At 34.9% G+C, this 23272-nt stretch overlaps 1 protein-coding gene across 2 annotated transcripts in view; it reads left to right on the forward strand.

The window, feature by feature from the left end:
• Lnpep (leucyl and cystinyl aminopeptidase) overlaps positions 1–22543 on the forward strand; it is a 90149-nt gene extending 67606 nt beyond the window's left edge. For both annotated transcript variants that reach the window (XM_046428904.2, XM_046428913.1), the window contains exons 12-18: positions 12–195; positions 1429–1585; positions 8133–8317; positions 9871–10032; positions 12232–12372; positions 13001–13082; positions 13647–22543. In XM_046428904.2, coding sequence (XP_046284860.1) covers positions 12–195; positions 1429–1585; positions 8133–8317; positions 9871–10032; positions 12232–12372; positions 13001–13082; positions 13647–13778 — 1043 coding nt within the window. In that variant the 3' untranslated portion in view covers positions 13779–22543. The remainder of the gene's footprint in view (positions 1–11; positions 196–1428; positions 1586–8132; positions 8318–9870; positions 10033–12231; positions 12373–13000; positions 13083–13646) is intronic.
• The last annotated feature ends 729 nt before the right edge of the window (positions 22544–23272 follow it).

The raw sequence follows: 23272 nt of genomic DNA on the forward strand, positions 1-23272 counted from the left end.
GTCTGTCTTAGATATCATCAATCTTACAGAACAAGTACAGTGGGTCAAAGTCAATACAAACATGACTGGCTATTATATTGTACATTATGCAGACGATGACTGGGCAGCACTAATCAAACAGTTGAAAATAAATCCTTATGTTCTGAGTGACAAAGACCGAGCCAACCTCATCAACAACATCTTTGAACTTGCAGGGTAGAGTATGCTTGTTTTGAGTTTTTGTTTTGATGAATTACTGAGGGTAAAGAATAGTTCAGAAAAATGGTTTACTAACAGACATGGTGGTATACGCCTGTAAACCCAGTGACTCAGGAGGCTGAGGCAGGATTGATCTCAAGTTTATTTCAAGTATAGCTTTGGCAACTTAGTGAGACCCTATCTCAAAAAAAAAAAAAAAAACAGGGGGTGGGGTGGGGTCTGGGGATGTAGTTCAGTAACAGTGCCCTTCGGTTCAATCCCAAGTAACACCAAAAAAGAAAAAGAAAAATGGTTTTGGAACATCAGCTAAAAAACATATTGAAAAGTTAAGAAACATACAACAGAATTTAGTAATAATTCAAGAGCAGATACCAACAAGCAGAATACATATTTTTGCTGAATAAATTGCTGTAAGAGTTCAAACTTCCTTTGGTTTCACAGAGAGAATTCTTTTTAATCAGCAGTGGGATTTAAGTGTGATGTTTAGTGCCCACCTGTTGGCTTGATGGACACCTCTAATGGCGAGAGTCTCCTTATCTGTGGACTGCTTGCCTTCCAACCACTTCATATATTATACAATCCCATAGCCTAGAATGGCAGTGGCCTATTGTAAAGATAGTCTTTGAAGAGATTACCAGTTTAGATTGATAAATTGGCCTAAAAGCATGAGGAACATTCAATAGGATTCTACTTGACCACTCTTAACTTCATTTTGGTTCATTTTTTATGTAGTGGCCTTCTTGTATTATCTCAACCATCACTGCTATGATTTTTATATAAAGTGGCTAAAGTTTAAAATGTGCTCACCATAAATTCACAGTGGATAAATTTCCACAAAACAACAAATAAAATGTTTTTGTTTCTGATTCACATACTCTCTGTGCCATTCCCTTTCTTCTGTTAAATACAGTTATTAAATAAATAAAATCAGTGTTGTTCATCTTTTCTCACCCAAGACATTGGGATACTTTTACTGAATCAGAAGAAATTCACAGGTGACTTGTAGAATAAAACATGAGATATTGTATATCTTTGTCTTAGAATGCATCTTTAAACCTTTGGCCACATGAACATTAAGTTAATAATACTGAGTTTTAACTGTACAGGATGCTACTCTGGTTAAATTTCTAATCCTTGAGACTAGCCATCTAGCCATAAAGCTCTCCAACATTCATAGAATTTTTCTGTGTGTTTCAGTATATTTACATTTCCTGTTCTTTCATCCATTAGCCTAGGCAAGGTGCCTCTTCAGAGGGCCTTTGATTTGATTGATTATCTTAGAAATGAGAGCTATACTGCACCCATCACTGAAGCCCTGTTCCAGACCGGCCTTATCTATAACCTTCTTGAGAAACTGGGGCAAATGGATCTGGCCTCAAGACTGGTGGTAAGTCTGCCTTTCTGCCAATTTCCCTTATTGCCTGCCTTCAATGTTGTTATTTACAGGTTTGGGTTTGTTCAGCCAGTATTGGACTAAAAAAGCAACCAACTAAATTCCATTTTCTTCACTTTCTTGATTGTGAATTTTTTACTTTGAATCAAAATGTAATTGCTTACCATGAAGAGATAATAAAAGTTTTGTGTAAGGTACATTTGTTTGATTATCCAAATGCAGACTTTTGACACTGGTCTCAGTGTGGGGTCATATAAAAAGAAAATGTCTCTATTTGATCCTAGTTATTTTTTACACAGTGAATTTTTGAAATAGGCCCCTTTTCAAAGTAGATATCCCATTAATTTGCTAGTTGCCAGGCCATTATGTTTGTGCTGAGAAAATCCTGGTTAGGAGTCCTGCTGGTTGCCATCCAGTGGCTGATGACACTGTTGGCAAGCACTAAAGGAGTCGGTATTGCAAGCTGTTTACTATTTGTTGTTTGTTTTGCTCTGATTTTTTAAAATTTATTTATTCTAATTTGTTATACCTGACAGCAGAATGCATTTCAATTCATAGTACACATATAGAGCACAATTTTCATGTTTCTGGTTATATACAAAGTCACACCATTCATGTCTGCATACATGTACTTTGGGTAATAATGCTCATTTCATTCCATTGTCTTTCCTACTCCTCTGCCTCCTTCCTTCCTCTCCCTCCCTTTTGCGCTATCTAAAATTCCCCCATTCCTCCCATGCTCTATCTCCTCCCATCTCCATTATTGTGCTACTCCACATTTTCTATGATGATCCTTTCATTTATGGGTGATTCTCAGTGAGGGGATGGGAATACAAGGCATTTGCGCCAGAAGAAGCTTGAAAAGCACCCTCTCCCACATTTCTAATCTGACCCCAAAGAAGGCACCCTATTTTTAGTGCATGAGATTTTAAGATTATTTCTGAGGACTCTTTAGTGAATGGTTAAGATTTTTATCACTTTCTGTTCCATTAGGCTTTCAGCTAGCAGCCCTCATTAAATAATAATAATAATAATAATAATAATAATAATAATAATAATAATAATAAAAACTAGTGCCTAGATCGAGACCTGGCCCAGGTGACACTCAGTAATGTTGGATGAATAAATGAATAAAGCACACCAGAAACAAAAGCATCTGAGTACTTATTATATTCTGTACATTCTGAGTGCTTAATGTAGATTACTTTATGTAATCCTCACACATTATCAAAATAGGTATTTCTGTCCCCATTAAATAAATGAGGAGACTAAGTAACTTCCCCAGGCACTTACCTAGTAAATTATAGAGCCAAGATTCAATCCCAGATTACTTTCACTCCAAAGCCTACTGTCTGTGTTGTGTTCCTATATTTTGTGTTCCAGAAATATTTCTTCAGGATACCTTTTGTTTGAAAAATTAAAGCTTCTTTCTTGCTATCATTTTTTTTCCTTTTTAAAATTGAAATTTTACCTAAAAATAGTTTGAAACATTTTCGACTATACATTTAAGATTTAAAGTAACAGACCCACATCTAGTTGTTTTCTTGAAAATGAGATCATCAATTTATAATATATCTTTTATACGTATAATATTAGTAATAGAATTTTTTACAGATTTTATGTGCATTTCCAAGAGATATGGAGATAACTTGCTAATCTCTAAAGCAAATGTAAAATCTAACACAGGATTACTGTGGTGGGATATAAAGAGACTGGCCATTTATTAACCAGTTTGGCTAATGTTGATAGACATGGAGTTGTTTGTAGTATGGAGCTGTCACAGGTAGCACTACTATGAGTGTTCTTGTGTTTATGGAGAATATTTATATGCATTTCTGTGGGGTATGTGTCTGGAAATGGAATCACTGACTCATAACATGTGCATAGTTAATGCTGTACTGTCAAGTAGTTTTTCATAGTTGTACCAATTTACATTCCCATCAGCAGTGTATACAAATTCTAGATCTGCCATTGTTAGTATTCATAATAAATTATTTTTCTTTTAAGCAGTTGGGGGTTATTTACCAGTGTTGCAATTTTGGTTTTAATTTGCATTTTCCTGATGACTAGTGAAGATGAATTTCTTTTGATATATTTACTATTTTATTTATTTTTTTTTTATTTTTATTTTTTTTATATTTACTATTTTAATGTTGGATGTTATCTTTTGTAAACTGCCCAACTCTTTTGCTAATTTTCCTATTAAATTATCTGTCTTTATCTTATTAATTTGTAAAGTTCTTTGTCTATTGCAGATATGAATCTTTTGTTGATTATGTGTATTTTGAAATACCTTATTTTCCTCTCTTAATGATGTTTATAATTACTATAAACTCTTAGACTTTAATGTAGTTTAGCATACAAAATTTTTTGCCTTCACCAAGATATTGTGTTAACTTCTGAACTTAACCTTTTACGTTTAAAACTAGGATAGCTCTGGAATTGATTTTTGTGTATGGTATGAAGTAGACACCAAGTTTTACTTCATTGTGGCTATCTGGTTTTCCCAGTATATTTCATTTATATCTGTATTTTTAATTGTGAAATTACTTTGGAAGTGATTAGTGCCATATTATATCAGTACCAACTGAGGTAGTATATTAGTTTGCATAATAAATTATTATAAATTTAGTGTCTGAAAACAACAAATAATTTTTTTCACAGTTCTAGAAACTAGAAAGCCAAAATATTTGGGGCAGGGTAGGGCTTGTTTCTTTTGAGGAAGAATCTATTTCTTGTCTCTTTCTTAGTTTTAGGTGGTTGCCAGCAATCTTTGGCATCCCTTGGCTTTGTAAGATGAATCACTCCAGTCTCTGCCTCTGTCAACATGGTCTTCTCCCTGTGTCTCTGTGTCCCAGATTTCCCTTTTCTTCTGAGAACACCATTTGATTAGAACTACTGTATCCCAGTATGACCTCGTTTTAACTTGATATCTGCAAAGACCCTATTTCCAAATAAAGTTATATTCACAGGTTCCAAGCAAACATGAATGTATGTGTGTGAGAGATCACTGTTAAACTAACTCCATGGAAGTAGCAACAAATAAGATTAATATATTTAATTCATTTTTCCCCACTATTGAAGGACAGTATTAGTTTTGAATATAAAGAATGTCTGCCTACTCTGAAGCCATAAACCTAATTACGTTTCATCATGGTAGAAGCCATTTTCTCCCTGACTGTCTCCATTAGATTTGTTTAGGGCTTAATCTCAGGAAGCACTTATATTTACCTCAAGCTGCCCTATGCTGAGAACTCAGATATTAAACTCAATTCACAGATCTGGACCTTTGAAATTCTTTCCTATTGGTACTCAGTAACTCTTCTTTCTACTGTATCTTCATCCTGGATGATTTCCAATTTTCTGGGTAGGTGTGTGTTTATTATGAACATACTTCAGGGTAGAATCCCAAGGACTGATGGACAGATGACAAGGACAGGAGGCTTAGTATATGTTTCTAGGAACCCGGACCCTTTTGCTGCTGTAAGTCTTCATGTTGTTAACTAAAATCCAAGTTGGCTTCAGTTCATCATTAGAGAGAACCTGTTATCTTTTGAAATTCTTTTTCTAATCTTAGGGCATTATGGTAGTATCAAAACTCTCAAACTATGAACTCTGTAGTGAGGAACTGAGATGGCAGACCTTTCTAATTCCTTGAGTCCAAAGTTCAAAGTATTAGTGTTTAAAATTAGTGTCTAATTATTTTTGTCATTTTAACCAAAGCATTATATATATAGGATATTTTTGTGTAGGCTATACATGATATATGGCACATATTGTGATGTATACTGTGCTGTTGTGGTGGAGGCACATTTGAATCTTGTTAAATTGTTCACATCTGATGTTAATGTCTGATCCTAGCCATATTCCTGTTTTATCACTTAGAAATCTGTCATTCTCTTACATATGAGGCATTGGTGGGATAAACCTTTTTCAATAAAAACTGACATTTCACTTTTAAGAAACTCAGTTGACCTAGGAAAGAACTCTCTGGGCATATCAGTGTAAAATTAGGGTAATAAATCAAAATGTAATATATAACATAAGTTCCAGCATCTTTCCCTGTCTTTTATTTTTTAAACCATTTTATGTTATTGTTGTTGTATTTTATTTTACATATCCATTGTTTGTTTCTTATATAACCCAACAACTTATTTCCTCTCCCCACTTCCAATTTTTACTTTATGAAATCATATGGTTGGATTCTGTTGTTTAATGAGCTAAAATTTCAAAACATTAATTTATAAACCATAGAAAAACAGATTCCACTTTATTTCTGAAAGGGAAAGGTAATTTGAAGTACCTGCTTCATTAATATTAATTCAAAATATAACCTGAATTGCTAATAAATGTCCATATTTCATAATGGAATTTTTCTAAAAATAGAATTATTTTTAATAAAATAGTTATAATTTGAAATATAATTAAAATAAACTCTTAAGAATTCATCTTGATGATGTAATCTAGAGAGACACATTAATAAAACTGTACCCCGTAATTGCAGTAGTGTAACATCTTCAAGGGTCAGGTTTTCTTTGCTTCTAATATGTGAAGTGCCATTTTTTCCTTGAGCTCCTTTGTGTAATTATAAGCTCTCAATAAGCATTGCCATGTTTCTCCACTGAGTTTTTTAAAGTAGGATTTCAAACATAACTTTTTTTCCCTTACATTCTTCCTTTGTTTCTATTTGACAGTTTGAGTAGCTTTTAAATTTCTTTTATTATTTAGTCACTTGGGACAGTGAGCTCTCAGGATTCTTTTGAAAAGGTTAGGCCAGTTGTAGACAGCTGATACCAAGGCAGTCAGCATTGTCCAAGGGGGATCCTGTCTTGCTTTGATGTTCCTTGCATTATCAGTCTGCATTGCAAATATTTTTCCACTTCATGTCCTCCCAATAACTCCCAAGCTTTAGCACTAACACATTCCACGAGGTGTCTGTTGTCTATTTCATTGCTATTAAACAAACAAAGCAAGTTGATACATTATCACAGACTTTGAGTCCTTCTTGCATAGAATCTTTTTTTCCATTCTCCTGTTAAGCTCCATTAAGAGACTTATTCAGAGAAGATCTGCTGAAAAAAATGGCCTCAAATTTAAAACTCTCCAAATAAGACTCATTTGGGGTATTGACAATGATACACAAGAATAAAATAATGCTTTGTGAGGAACTTGAACTAAAATTTCTGGGTTGAGAGATTTTTTTTGAATGTGATCATCTGTGGTCATAATGTGGTCATCACTTGATTAGTTGAGACATGAGAGTAATGGTGATGGAAAAGATAAACCATCAGTGAAGGGGATCTGCTTGCCTGAGATCCCTGAAGGAGAGGGGCACCAGTAAGGTTTTTTTCCATTGATCCTTCTTTATATAGCCATAAAAAATTTCTCTTTAAAAAAAAAAAATCTTGTAAACATTTTTATATTAGAATTTTTCTCTTCTAGTGGATTTAATAAATGCGTATTTCATAGGCAGTGTTTTTTAATCCTGTGTCTTCACCCTGTCCCCATGCACAACAGTTTCCAACATAAAAATACTTCACAATATGAAAATACTCTAGATAGTTTTATGCTTTTATTGTAGAGAGAGATGAAAAATTTGGTGACTCCTAAATATAAAAAATATATATTTTACAATGATTTCCTATTCCAAAGTGTGACTATAACAATGGACTGGATAGTATAGTAGATATTATTAAATAATTGTCTGTTTTCTTAAGTGCGATAAGGCATTTTGGTTAAATAGGAGAATATCCTTATTTCTGGGAGTTGCATGCTATAGTATTTACAAATGAAACATCATGTCTGTAACTTATTCTCATATGGTTCAGCTAACACCAGAAAAGAAACAAGCATGTATGTGTTTTTACACACATATAAAACAAATGAAAGAGTGTTAAAAACTGGTAAATCTAGATGAACAGCTTATGGATTTTCACTGTATTATACTTGCACACTTCTGATAGATGTGAAATTTTTTTACATAAAAAATTGTGGGAATACTATAAATAATTATTCTTCCATATAGTATTCATTTTCTTGTTAGTATGGTTATATTAATTTGCTATAGTATTAGACTAGTTCATATGTTAAATATACCTTTAATATTGAATTTAAAAACATTTAAACATTAGTCATCAGTAAAGAAGTGCATTTTTCTCTCTTTGCTTTATGAGCTTATGATTCTAAAGCATTAGTTCAGGAAATTTCAAGTTCCTTTCATCAGCGAGTTATAGGTGATAATTTTTGGCAAGAAAGTAACTTCTAGCTGAGTATACACAGGATACTGCACAGATGCCATTATTTCTTTCTGAGTTTATCACTAAAATCCCCCCTTGTAGCAACCTTATGTACAGGCTTTGTTATTTAGTGGATTTCATTCCAGCTTTACATGGGATTCATATGTCATTTGATATCTAATGAGAAATATCTGTGCCCTTTTTCTTCCCTAATTGAATAAATGTTGGGGAAAGATGTGATTGTTCTGATTCTACTGGTTATTCTAATTATTATTACTCCTTTATAATCCATTTTGTCTCTCTAGACCAGAGTATTTAAATTGCTTCAACACCAAATTCAACAACAAACTTGGACTGATGAGGGCCCTCCATCTATGCGAGAGCTTCGATCAGTCTTGCTAGAATTTGCTTGCACCCATAGCCTGGAGAATTGTAGCACTGAAGCCATGAAGCTCTTTAATGATTGGATGGCATCCAATGGAACTCAAAGGTGAAGTGTATGTCCACTCAAGTGAATTCCCTTTACCTCACATAATACACTGAAAACAAATCTTCTTAACCTGGGTCGTAAATGTTATAAAACTGCATGTTAATGTAGAAGAGCTCTATGCACCTATGTTCTCAGACAAGACATTTTTAAAAATTTGGGTCAAATACACATAACATTTACCATCTTAACCTTTCATTAGAGTACAGTTGAATAGTGTTAGGTATACTCACATTGTAGTGCTCCAAATTCCAGAACTTTTCTCCTCTTACAAAACTGAAACTTTATACCCATTAAACAATTCTCCACCCCCTCCTCCCTAAAACCCCTGGAAACCACTTTTCTGCTTTCTGCTTCTGTAAGTTTGACTACAACAGATATGTGATATAAGTGAAACCATACAGCATCTATCCTTTTTTATTTAGCATAATGTCTTCAAGGTTCACATGTGTTATACCATGTGTCAGAGATTCCTTCCTTTTTTGAGGGCAAGTAATATTTTACTATATGTACTAATGCATTTGTTTATCCATTTATTCATGGATAAACCTTTGGATTGCTTCCACCTTTTTAACCATTGTGAGTAATACTGCCATGAACATAGGCACAAATCTCTTGGAGCCCTTGCTTTGAATTCATTTTGATATATATCCAGAAGTAGTAATGCTGGATCATAAAAATTCTATTTTTAATATTTTTTGAGGAACTGCTATGTTGTACCATTTTACATTCCCACCAAAATTACATAAATGTTCCAGTTTTTCCATATCATTGCCAATGTTATTTTCTGATTAAAAAAAGAAAGCTATTGCAGTACTAGAAATTGAACCCACAGCCTCACACATGCTAGGCAAACATTCTACCACTAAACTACAGTCCCAGTCCCTATTTTTTTTCATTTGATAGCAGCCATTCTTATGGGTGTGTGATGACAAAAAAAGTCTCCTTTAATTTAGAAACAAAACATGGCAGGTAGAGTGAGCAGTTAGTAGCAACACTTTGGGTGATGATCAGTTGTCTCCAGGCTCTTTCTTGGGCATTATGGAGAAAAGATTCAAGTATCAGATAGGAAGTTGGGAGTAGAGGATTCGAATAACTCTTCAAGTTTTGCCCATTTCAGAGATCTTGAAGAAACCAGACTGTGTTTCATCCTCTCTTCTTATTATATCCTGCCCTTTGTACCCACTTCTGAATTTATACCATGAAACTTGCTACATGTTATTATTTCTGTACACTTTGAGATAGCCATGAGTTCCTGGAGGACAAGGGACTATTTCTCATCCTCTCTCCAGTTGCCTGCCTGATTCTTAATAGTGCTCGGTGAATAATTACTGTATTAAATTGCACTGTGAACTGGTGTTCTTCAGAGTCCTACTCACAGGAAAGCAGAAATCACTGAATTAACCTTTTTCTTAACTCTAAATTGTGTAGTTAAGACTTTTGTGATTATTGCCTACCCTGCCCCACAACACATCACTGCCACTCAATACCATGTCCTTGTCTTTGTATTCAGAATGCTTTCTTATTTTTCTTATGTTTGATCATCTCTCTTACAGCCTGCCTACTGATGTCATGACTACTGTGTTCAAAGCTGGAGCAAAAACTGAGGAAGGCTGGTTATTCCTCTTAAGCAAGTACAAATCTGTAGGCTCTGAAGCAGAGAAAAACAAAATACTTGAAGCTCTTGCCAGCTCAGAGGATGTATGGAAACTTCACTGGTATGAAGCTAGTCAATAAATATTTGATATAAAGAAACCAAAAGATAAAAAAACACTTTGCTCCTCAGATGGAAGTTCATTTTCTTTGAGATCTCCCTCTTCCTTTTTGTCATAAGCCAGACCTGACTTGGGCAGTATGACAAAATGCTGCAGGTGCTGGGCTTCATCTTGGTGATTGAACCTTTACAGACAGGCAAAATATGCTTTATTCAGAGGTTGGAAATGTTAGGATCACAACCTTCTACCCTCCTCAAAAATGTCTTCCCTTTGGCATGTTTTAAACTACACAGTTAGTACCTCATTCTTTTGGGCCAAGGCATTTCTCTGTTCAAACTGTCATTTTAAAAATGCAGACACTTCAGAAAAAGATAATGTAGGGTGGGGCTTTAGCTCAGTGGCAGAGCCCTTGCCTAGCACATGTGAGGCACTGGGTTCAATCCTCAGCAGTGCCACATAAAAATAAATGAATAAAATAAAAGTATTCTGTCCATCTACAACAACAACAACAAAAAATTAAAATAGAAAAAGGTAATGTTTAAAAACTTAGAAGTTCTACCTTCATGTTAATTTATTCGTCAGACTTCTTTTTAACATCCAGCTGATGAAGACTTGGGAATGGGAATTTCACATGGGTGAAAGAAGGGCTGTAAGGAGGCCTCCTGATAGGAGGAACACACAATGGCAGGGTAGAGGAGCTCGAATCAAGAGAAGTGAGAAGGTATCTGGAGCATGGGGACACAGAAGCTGAAAGCCATACAAGAAGGATAGAAGGAGGCTCCTGGGTCTCCTTTCTTCTCTTATGTAATTTCATTGAGATAAATCCTAATGGTGTCACAGAGATGCCCTTAGCATGTGCTCACTTTCTACACAAGACACTGCAAATAGGCATTTTATTTAGAGCAGTGGCCAGCCTTTGACCTAAGCAGATAGAGAAAACTTTATTTCCTGGTGCACCACACGTGCAACTCCCATTATAAGGTGTTCAGATCATACCTAGAAGATGAACTAAAATGGAAGTCTTTCTCATGACCCTTCACATTAATTCTTATTTTCCATTCTCTCTGTTAATAGTAGCAGTTGTGGCCTACAGCTTGAGCATTTGTCATATGAAAAATTCTGCAAGAGAAGCACTCTGATGATGCTCATCCTGCATATGCATTCAGACATGCATGCATATTTAGCCACATTTTTTAAGTACTGGGAATTGAACCCAGGGATGCTTTACCATTGAGCTAGATCCATAGCCTTTTGATTTTTTATTTTGATCTTGCTAAGTTGCTGAGGCTGGCCTCAACTTGCAATCCTGCCTTAGTCTTACAAGTCACTGGAATTATAAGTATGCACCAGCGTGCCCAACTTTAATCACATTTTTAACATAGATTTATCCTATATTCAGTGTTTTCTTTTTGATTAGTAATCAATTATTGAGTTCATAAAGCCTACTTTTATTTGTTTTTATGGATACATGGTATTCATAAGTATGGCTGTATTATAATTTATTTAACCTGCCACATCTTGTTGGACGTTGAGGTTTTTTTGCCCTAAAAAATAGTGCCACATTCTTTTGGGAGGGTGTGTTTTCCTTACTCTCAGTAAACCGTATAGTATACTATCTAAGAACCACATACATTCCAAATGCTAGGCTTCAGTATTTGTCAGTTATAAATCATGGGGCAATTATATAACCTTAAGTTTCTTCAACTATAATGGAGATGGATAATAAATGCCTACTTCATAGCACTGTTGTGTGGAAGACTTACAGCATTATCTAGTACACAAAATCAATAAATGCTACCTACTAATTAGTATATAATGAAATGTACCTTCATTGTCAAATCATTTAAACAACCCAATTTTTAAAAGTAATTAAAGTATTTATCTGCCTATTCAAATAAAAAAAAAATGTTTTTTGCTGGAAAGAAGTACCAGTCTCAAGAACTGTAATAAATTCTAACAGAATATATTCCCTAAATATCCTTCATATATCAAAAATTATTATGTGACAGTATATGTAAATGCCTATGTTGAGTTCATCCTTTATGTTTTAAAAATGGCAAGCTTTCACTCTTCGACTAATCCAATATTTATTTCCCTTGATTTGCTATCCACCTTTACTTAGGAAACCAATACTAATTTCAGTGGAGCCACCATGTCTTCATGAATGGTTATTTCGGAGATTAAATCTGTTTTGCTCTTCAGGTTAATGAAAAGTAGCCTTGATGGAGATATCATCCGAACACAAAAGTTGTCATTTATCATTAGAACAGTGGGCCGACGTTTTCCTGGACACTTATTGGCATGGGATTTTGTCAAGGAGAACTGGAATAAGCTTGTACAGAAGTAAGTTTCTCAGAGAATGACTGTTAGTGTTCTCAGACTCTATTTAGAAAAAAAAACACCCAGAAATATTCACATTTATAAACATAATTCTGTAGCTAGAGTCATTTAACAGGGTATTCCATTCAAGTACTAATCAAAGCCAGCCATGCATGACACCAATCACTTAGACCAGCATGGCCACAGACTGTTTCAGAATAACAATTTATTTGGTGTGTTTAAAATTCCTCTCCATTGCCAAGGCATTATGAGAACTCACACCTAGCCAGATAACACATGCAGGTTTCTTTCCTTCTTTCTCTCTTTTAAAACATTGACATTTCTCTCTCTCTCTCTCTCTCTCTCTCTCTCTCTCTCTCTCTCTCTCTCTCTCTCTCTGTGTGTGTATGATCTTTGAAAAGATCAAATGGATTAAAATTCACAGGGCTATCCCAAACTCTCCTGGCGTAATCTGCCTACATTCCTTTCCCCCTGGCAGCAAGCATATGTAGCCTATCCTTGACCCTGAGGTGCAGTTCCCAAGAGGCTTCACCTTGCCTGTTGCATTAAAACAAGTCCTTTGCACTCAGAAGCAGTGCTTTGCTTACGTGTAGCTGCCTCATTTTTCTCTCTTATGTTTGTGTTTCTTCAGGTTCCATCTTGGGTCCTATACCATACAAAGTATTGTTGCTGGATCTACTCACCTGTTTTCAACGAAGGCACATTTGTTTGAGGTTGGTTGTATAAAATGTTAATGGGGAGCCTATGTAGCTTTTCCCCTTAGTTTGCCTGGTATAAGTGAAATGGTGTCTTTTCATGCTAATTCTCATCCCTTTTCTGTGTCTCCCTTCATCAGTGTTAATGATGCTATAATGAGATTACCTGTAGAGGTTTGGATGTATGGCAAGGAGAAAGCATTCTGAATCCATCCTCAACACTATTCCCTTTTCTTTCTGATACAAATAATTTCAGTGGTAATAAAATTACTTTGAGAAATTCCATTCAAAAGGTGAATTTAAACTTTAGGTACCACTCATTGTTTCTTGAACATTTTTTAATATATATTTTAAGTTAGAAAAATTCATTCTTGTGGGAGTAAAGGAAATTCATTTTTAAAACCACTTCAGATATCACCATGCTTGGTTGAGAACTCCATGTAGATACCTTCGATGTTAAAGCACTTCTTTCTACTGCTTGCAAGGAATCAGCAGAGCCATTGATAAGTTAAAGCTCATTTTTAAAGGATGGTCAGGTTGCTTGTCCTTTTCCTTTACAATTCTTCTATGTGGAACTTACAGGTCCAGGCATTCTTTGAAAATCAGTCGGAGACAACCTTTCGGCTTCGTTGTGTCCAGGAGGCCTTGGAAGTCATTCAGTTGAATATCCAATGGATGGAGAAGAATCTCAAAAATCTGTCTTGGTGGCTGTAGCATGCACAACTGCACCTCGTTTTGTCACCCATTTAGAGAGCTTGTGAATTTGGGCTCTGTTGCTTCTGCCAAAGCCAAGGTGAAGCCAAGACTGTGGCAGAGTTGTTTGCACTGTTAAAAGTTCTAGTTAGCTCAGGGCCCAACTGTCTTTTCTGAAATGTCTTTAGGCAGTATGTAGTTATTTATTACAAAATTATATTCATCTGTATGCCAATCATCTACAAAAACAATAAGTAATTTTTCTACCTTGAAGATATATGGGGAAAAAATCATTTTTGGAATTCTACCCTATTTCTCAGTGTCCAGGAAGTTATTGAGCCAGTGAAACAAGGAAAGGTCTGCTGTAAGACCCACCGTCTTTGCATGCTGCTGGTTTGGCAGCCCTTTGTTGCTTCTTGTTTTCAAATGCTATTGAAAGGTGGCTCAGAGCTGGCCTTGAAGGGTATGATAATGAAGATGGTGACACATGCAGCTGCAGAGAACTGATTTGTGTGCAGATCTACTTTTGATTTTAGGGTTTTGAGTAATCCTTTATTTTCTGAAAAAAGTTTAAATAATATCTCTATTATATTTTTTTTCCTGCACAATAGCTGGGTGCTACCGAATTTTTTAAAAATTTTTGTTGTTATTGAACAGATAAATAACCAGGACAAAAGGTTAAATTTTCCAAATATTTAATACTTTTTGTTTCATCTATATAGTGTTACCATAGGAAAATGTTCCAAACTGAGTTAGAGTTAATTATAATTATTTTTTTCATGAATGCCAATAATCCCCAAAATCTATACACTGTCATCGCTCCTGTCCTAGATAGGCCTTTTTTTCAGATAAATATTTGTTTTAGATAAATATTTCTGTGTTTGTGACAAACAATCTGTTAGCACTGGTGTTTTTCATTGTGACTTGTATCTCTAGTACTAAGAATGCAATTTGCTTAAGTTGTCTTTTGACCTCACAGATCATAGATACTTTCTCTCTAAATCACACCCATGTGTGGATTTTCATTTTATATGATACAGTGGCATATTAGAAGCATATTTTAAAATAGGGCCTTTGACAAATTAAAAAATTTTATTTGAAGTTCACCATAGTACCTTAAAGAAACAAAGAGAATGTGGGATAGGAATAAATCAAATTCATGCTTAATATGGTGGGCTTTGAATTTTTTCCACTATTAAAAACAGTACTATACTTTGGTTGAAAAAAAATCATATTCTTCTTTTATTATGGCCAAACTAACATTAAATGGAGTGGCCAAGGAAAGACAGAATGAAAGAAAGAAATCCAAAATTGTATGGCATTTTACTCCTGAAGGAGAAATACTGTACTTGAACTTTTTGAGCTATGCAGACTTATAAGTAGATTGTTATGTTTCCTTGATTCTTAGTAGAAAAGTTTTCTTCATAATAACTCTTGAGAACTTTATATTTTCTTTGAAAACAGCATATATGTACATAAAAAGGGGAATGACTTGTTTGTGAGCACTTAAAACACTCCACACAGACATTGGGAAAGGTCACCTTTTTTTATTCAGCAGATATGAAGTTAGGAAATGTGGGGTTGTGTACAAAGTTATATTTTATTTTATGAAAATATTTTTATATAACAAAATTTAAAAGGCTGGCAAGCTAAAAGATAGCCTGCTTTAATCCTAGTGTGTCTTTCTCAGTTTAGTCTTTTCTAAACATTGATTTGTTTTTGAAAATATTATGAGAATCACAGAATCATCTGAAGATGTCTTATTGAAACTGAGATGATTGTAGATCTTTATTCCCCTGTGCTTTGGTAAATGAACGATAATTTACTTGATATTTAAAGGTAGTATGTTTTTGTACTTTCAGAGTGAAGGAAAAAATACTAATCTTTTAGGGAATTTTTTGTTACTGGCATTTTACCATCTTATATTACTAAGTTCCAATTTGATACAGAGTTTAAAGTTTGCTACTTCTTGAAATCAGTTAAGATTCTTCAGTTTTATCTCCCCATCTTCACATTGCTCCTAAAATACATGTTAACTCTGCATTTGGTAAATCTTGTATTTAATTGATATAATTTTTTTCTGTGACTGTATGTGGGGTACAGGTGGTAGCGTGTTGTTGTAAGTAAAACCTTACCAAAACATGGGCTGAAAAAGAGGTAACTCATGATCCATTACTCTCCCTATACCCAAAGATGTTCATTCCCATGATACTGGATCCATACTATCTGCAATTTTATTTGTAGCCCTCACCTCAGTTTTTTTGTCATGTTAGTAGTCCTCATCTCTGTTTTTCCCATGGAATTCCATAATTTTTAATGTTATGCTAACCCATTTATATGGGAATTAAGTCAGGAATACAAGGTTAAATGAGAGGTATAACTTATAGTTATTAATTATATTGGTAGTTTTCTGATCCCTCCCCCCCAGTTTTATGTTATGCATTGTATTTCTTGGAATGCAGAAGCACAGAAGTCGTAATATGCCTTCACATAAGCACACAGCTATCTGACATAATTGAGTACTTGTTGAAATGAGTATTTAGTTCATTGAAGAGAGACGATCTACTTGAATATACTATAAAAAGGCACATGCTACTAAATCATTAGGAAAGACAGAATTGGAAATCTAGAATTGTAGAAGGAAAACATGTACCTTGGAGACCTGAAAGGTTCAGAAAAAAGAAATTGGAGGAGTTCAGATTGTTCTGTTGTTATGAAGGGATTAGACATTATACTGCAAGTACTGGCAGCTTCCATCATAAGCTTATGCCTTCCTCCATCTTTTTTTTTTAAGTTTCTTTAAATGAAATTGTATTTGTTCTTGTTTCAGTGTTCACAAAATTACTATATCAGGCTCTATTTAACTTTTTTTTTTTTGCTATATGTTTTAATTTTATGGGACTTTAGCCACTGTTACTGTAGGAATAAAAATGCTCTCAGAAGAGTCCTGGGTATAGAGAGCAAATCAAGCTGCATCAGTATTTTTGGGCACCAATTAGAATCCTTTCTGAATATTGGGAAGTAAGAAGTCATATTAAGTGCTAAGTTGTTTAGAATACTGGTAGCCTGTTACTGAACAGGATTTTAAGAGTCTATGCAAACTAAAGCATTGGAACCAAAATTTGAAATTAGGCTGCTGAGCATTTACATGACTCCCTTGTGTTTCATGGGGCTACAGGGAAGGTACAATCCAACTCAGATGTATCATCACCATGGACAGCAGTTCCTGGACTGAGTGGCAAAATTAGACCTGGATTTTGTTACATAGGCCTAAGAATTGGGGTCATAGGTATGATGGAGCTCTTCTCACCTTTGCCTTTATTACTTTTGTTTTTATTGGAATTATCTCTTTTTTTAAAAAAAAAAAAGATTTTCCCCCCCTAACCCCCATTTGTATTTTTTAAAACTAAGGTATATTTTTTGCTTAGTTCTGCATTCTTTTATTTTGTGCTTTGTTCTCTTCATTGGCAAGTAAGTACCAAGTGAAAAGTGGAGGTCCAAAAAAGGATGATGAATCCCCTCATCTCCCTTTCCCATTTGCCTGCATGGCAATAGCTAGTAGAATAATTGATTTTTTTTACATGGTTTGGGAAGATATATATACTTTTTAAATGTACATATGTGTTTTTCTGTTTTTATATCTTTCATCTTAAATATTTTGTCTTGATGAAAAATGAAATACTGTCCTATGAATCTCTCTCTCCCCTTCCCATATTACCTTTGTAACAATAGCTGCAGAGTAAGTATTTGGTTTCTTTTTCTGAAAGGAGATGGTAGTGCTTGAAGGAATGCAGAGTAGCTTCTTTTAAAAGTATGAACAAATGAACTAGGTACAGTGGCACACGCTTGCAATCCCAGCAATTTAGGAGGCAAAGGCAGGTGGCTTGCAAGTTCAGGTGATCCTGGGTAACTTAGTGAAACCCTGTCTCAAAATAAAAATTAAAAAGAACTGGGAGTCTAGCTCAGTGTTAGAGCACCTCTGGGTTCAATCCCGAGTAACTCCCCCCCCCAAAAAAAAATGAGTACAAATGTTTTTGCTGCTATTTTGTGTTGTTTCATTTTGCACTTCATTTTTCTTTTTAATGGGCATGTCAATAAACTGTGGAGGTCCACAAGTATGGAATTGTCCTATTTACCTCTCTTATTGCCTGCATGGATAATAGCAGAGTGGTCATATTGGCTGTTGCTTGGATCTAGTCTTAGGGACTATTGTTCTTTCAAGTGCATATAAACATTATGCTACTTTTTATGCTTCATTTTATAGGTCTTTGCATGGTTGCATATATGCTTAAAAATTGAGCTTTAGAATATAATAAATCTCCTGCTTTCCCTTTTCCTTTTTGTCTTGTTAGGCAGTAGCTAATAGAGTAGTTTGTTGTGTTTGCTGTGAATGGGATTTGCACTCAGTGTGTATAAATGTGCTTGCTACTACAAGGTATTACTAATTCATTTTGTACTGTGTCCTCCTCAAGGACATGAAAAGACCTAGTGAAACATGGAGGTCCAGATGTGTATCAGTTGCCTCTTCTCTCCACCTCTTATGCCTGTTGGGCAGCAGCTAGAGTAGTTGTGGAGTGAGGTATTTGGAGGGTAGGGGAAAGGGGAAGTGCACTTAGTGTATATATGTGTTCTTACTGTTATCTTGTATTAATTCATTGGGTAACCAGACCGGAAGCTACCTAATGAACCATGGAGTTCCAGATGTATAACAATCTCCTCTTCTCCCTTTCCCTTACTGCCTGTTTGGGCAATACTTTTTAAAACAGTTTTGAGTTTTTTGAAGGTTTTTATGCTAGAGGAGTGAAAGTGGTTTTAAGGTAAGAGTATATACTTTAAACATGTATATAAATGCTTTTGCTGCTTTTTGATTATTTTTTCATTTCCTATCTTGTTCTTTGTGAAGAAAGTTGAGGATCTTTCTATGACAAATCTGCTCTTCTCTTTCATTGTATTATCTGTGTGGGCAATGCCTGGTAGTATAGGCAGTTAGTTGCAAGGCTTCTGTAGAAGCATATACTTTTTAAATGTATGTGCCTATTTTTACTTCTTTTTTGCAGTATTTTACTGACTCACAGTCCTTCAACTTGGACATGTGAGGTTCCTAGTGCACCACAGATTCTCTCCTCTTCTCCTTTTTCCTTTTTATTTGTGTGGACAATAATTCTAAAGTATTTTAAGTTTTTAGGGATGAATGGGGACTAAGGACAGGATATATACTATAAAACATGTCTGTGGTTTTTGTTACTGTATTGTGTTTTTTTATTTTGTGCCAGGTCCTTTGTGTGGACTTATAGATATCTAATGAGACATGGAGGTCCGGATGTATGAAAATTTCCTCTTTTCCCCTTTCCTTATTGCCTCTGTGGGCAATAGTTGTAGAGTTGTAGATTTTTTTTTTTTTACTCCACACCTCAGAAGGATGGGGAATGTACTTTTATATCTGTATATAAATGTTTTTGCTCCTTTTTTATGTTATGCATTTTGTACCTAGACCTTTCTATGGACATTTAGGTACATAAAGAAAATTGAGGTTCATTCTATGAAAAATTATCCCTTCTCCCCTTCCCTTATTGCCTATATGGGCAATGACTAGTAGAGTAGTTGTTTAGTTGTGTTTTGTTTTTGGTTTGGGGTTTTTTGTTTGTTTTTGTTTTGGCAGGGCTGGGAATTTTATGAGTTTATATATAGATATATAGATATAGATATAGATGTGTATTTTAATGTATATAAAAGTCTACTAGTTTTAATTTTTTTCACTTCCAATCTAGTGTTTTGTTTGGACTTGTAGGTATCAAATATAATGAGAGACTCAGACCCAGAGGTATGATGTATCTTCCTTCTCTTTCCTTATCACCTGTGTGTACAGGTAGTAGTATCTAAGTACTGTAGGCCTTGTTTTGGTGTGTGTGTGTGTATGTGTATGTTTTGTTTTGGGGTTTTTAATGGGGAATGAGCTTATTAAGAAAAAAGGCTAAATGTATATATTTTTAATATGTAAATATTTTTTCACCTTTTTGAATCTTACCCTTTGCATGACTATTTAGATACTTAATGAACATTGAGATTGACTCTATGAAAAATATCCCACATACCCCATCCTTCATTGCCTGGTGGGCAGTGGTAGAATAGATATTTGTTTTCTTTGTTGGGGGGGTCTGGTTGTACATATACTTTTAATATATATAAATATTTACTGCATTCTGTGTGTTATTTCACATTGTACCCAGACCTTTACTGGGACTTGTAGATTCATAATGAAACATGGAGGTCCAGATGTATGATAACTCTCCTCTGCTCCCTTTCCCTTGTTGCCTGTAGGGGCAATACTTTTATAACTTGGGTTTGCTTTTTTATGGGGAGGGTTTTTTGGGTAGGTTGTGGAAAAGGGATGGGGTATATACTTTTTAAAAATATATATATGTATTTCTGTTATCAGTCAGGCTCCTTGTCCTTTGCATAGATAGATACACAGGTGCCTAATGAAAATCGAGGATCAGTGTATGACAGCCTCCCATTCTCCCCTTCCCCTTACTGCTCACACAGGCTATAGTGAATAGGATACTTGTGTGCTGTCTACTCAGTTGTTTGTTTTAGAGGAAGTTTTGGTAGAGGGATAGTCTTACTAAGAATAGATATGTTTTCATTTCTGTGTTGTTTTATTTTTTTATTTAGACCTTTGTATGGCTGTGTAAGAACCTAATGAAAATTGAGTTTCATAAGATAACAGAGCACTTCTACCTTTCCCACATATTTCCTCATTTAGTGGTAGTTAGTATAGTTGTTTTATGGTTATTTGTCTTTATTCTTAAAGCTACATACCTTTAAGGATATAAATACACACACACACACACACACACACACACACACATATATATATAATTTGTTTCCTTTCCCCCCATTATTTCCTTTTTATACTTGGTCGCTTGCAAGGCTCTGAATGTACCTAACAAAAATAAAGGCTCACTAAGTCCTTGCCATATGGCTTGAAGGTGTAGCAGTGTGGTGGTGTAATTAATGCCAATATGCATGCAGCAAATAAAATGAGAAAGGACACTTGGATATGGTTGAGTAGCAAAAACTTATCAGATCCAGCATTTCTTGTGTTGATTTACACTGAGTGAAATGGTGAAAAGGAACCTGTACTTTTGTACATTCCAGAAAGGCAGAGAATAGTACTAAGTAGAGGTGTGTTTAATCTTCACTGCTGATTCATCATTCAGTAATTGGCAAGCTGTTGAAGCAGGTAAGCCAGTTGAAGACCCTAAGAGTAGGTTACTTTTAAGGCCTGGAATTTTGATTTATCTACAGAAATCCTTTATAGATCAGTAACATATTCTTTCAAACCCAGTAGGAATTATTTTTGACTGTTGGAATGAATATTTTGAGTAATTTCCATTGCTTTGGTGAATGACAACATGGGCCCAAAAACTAATCCAAAATAAGTTTTGGGGACAAGCCCTTCCCATCTTTCAACATCCACATGTGGCAGGGCAAGTTCGCCCTTTTCTACCCAGAACTCTTTTGTGTGGCTTATCTCTTTCCTCAGTTCTCCTTAGGCTGGATCATCCCTGCTCTTTTTTTCTCTTTTGTCTTCAGTGTCTGCACTGTTAGATTATCTTCAGTTGTGCTTAGAAATTTAAGCCAGTGTTGCCTCATTAGCTTTGTTCTTTTTTTTTTTTATGCAACTCATGCACCCAGGCCTGTATGTTTGCTTTTAGCCTTCTTATATCATATTTCACATTGTGTTTTCATTTGCCACATGTTATGACTGCACATTTGTCTGCATCACAGAAAATGCATGTGTAAACCTCCTTCTCACTGCAGCATATTACAATTATTTGTTTGGTTTCCACCTTTGTAATGATGCTGTTTCGTGCTTAAGATTTGCCATATCATTATTTTAAAAACATTGAGTGATAGGATTCCTAGAAAAGTTGGAAGGACATATTATTTACCATATCAAACTCTCAGGTTTTAGTGTTGAAAAATTAGCTTATACATTGCTGTTACTTATACCTGCTGCTGTAGGAAAAATAAGAGTTTATTCATGACACACTTAACTTTGATCATAAATAAAAGAGAAATGGGCACCTTTTTGCAGTTAGTCATGGTAGTCATTAGTGATATTTCTGAACGGTTTTTAATTTGAAGTACTTCAAAGGAAGTAAAAGGTCATGGCTTAGCTGAATGAAATGCTCCAGAAGTTGGACTGTGTAAACCACCAGTACAATAATATACTTGTTTGTGTATGTGTATATAAAATGAGAATTACAGCATAATTGGAGCATTTTCATTAATCAGCAAACTCACATTGAGACAAACCTTAGTCTTACAGCTGTCTTGATTAAAGCCAAGTGTTCCATGTTGCTGTGAAGATTAGGCTTTTTCAAATACTTTGAAAAGTAATTACTTGGAAAATTGTAATAGTATTACATTTTTGTATTTAAACACCTATAGAGATCTTCAGTTCCTTCAGTCTGAGCTTGTTGGTGAAAAATCTAAATTTGTACTATAATATGTCTTTTGTGGAAGATTTTGAAAATAGTGTGTGTGTATATATATATATATATATACATATATATGTGTGTGTATATATATATATATATATAATATTATATATGCAAATTGTGTTGCTTCACCTCTAAAGGGAAAAAGTTTATTTTTCTTTATACTTCTCATAACTTGTTTTGCATATGACCAGCACTGATTGAAAGGCATGTTTAACTGCAAACACTGTTGCTTATTTTTTTTCCTTTGGGAAATGAAAATAAAAATATTTAAATACATATATTGTGTGGACTCTTCAGATTACGAAAGATACCTCCATAAAGCAATAGTTCTTCTTAGATTTCATAATCTGGAGATTATGCCCTACTCTACCAGGGTAGCTTCTATATACATTGTCTTTCCTGATTTGCTTTCTACCTAACCAGTACCCAATTATTCTTACTATATTTTAACTCAAGGTTTCTCAGACCCACACTATTGACATTTGGGGCTGGATAATTCTTTGCTATGGGTCACTGTCCTTTGCGTCATAGGATGTTTAACAGCAACCTCAGCCTCTATTGTCAGTTGCAACCAGAAGTCACTAGATGCCAAAAGGAACTCCTCCCCTCCCCTTCCCCCTGTGTGACAACCAAAAAACACCTCCTCTACACATTGCAAAATGTTTCCTGGAGTGGGTGTTAAAACTTTCAATGGATATATGGGACAAGGGACTCAGTAAGAGGAGCTCTATCCAGCAGTTACTTCTTTTTGGAATGAAGAAATTCTTGAACACTCAGATTTCTCAAGGAGTAATTGGTTACAGTAATATACATACCTAGGTCAGTATGAGATAGGTAATTTACTATGGTGGTGAATCCAAGGAACACTGCTAGCTTAGTCTGAAGGTGGGACCCACTTTGACTTATAGATAACTGAGGTGTGAATGTGCAGCCTGTTTGGAATGACACTGCCACAGTTATGTTCAGGACCACAAGATTTATCCCCATGAGTAATCTTGAGAGAGA

Source organism: Marmota monax, unplaced genomic scaffold (genome assembly GCF_021218885.2).
Source record: "Marmota monax isolate L192 unplaced genomic scaffold, Marmota_monax_Labrador192_F-V1.1 WCK01_AAM20220418_F8-fsc00018, whole genome shotgun sequence".
Taxonomy (NCBI): domain Eukaryota; kingdom Metazoa; phylum Chordata; class Mammalia; order Rodentia; family Sciuridae; genus Marmota; species Marmota monax.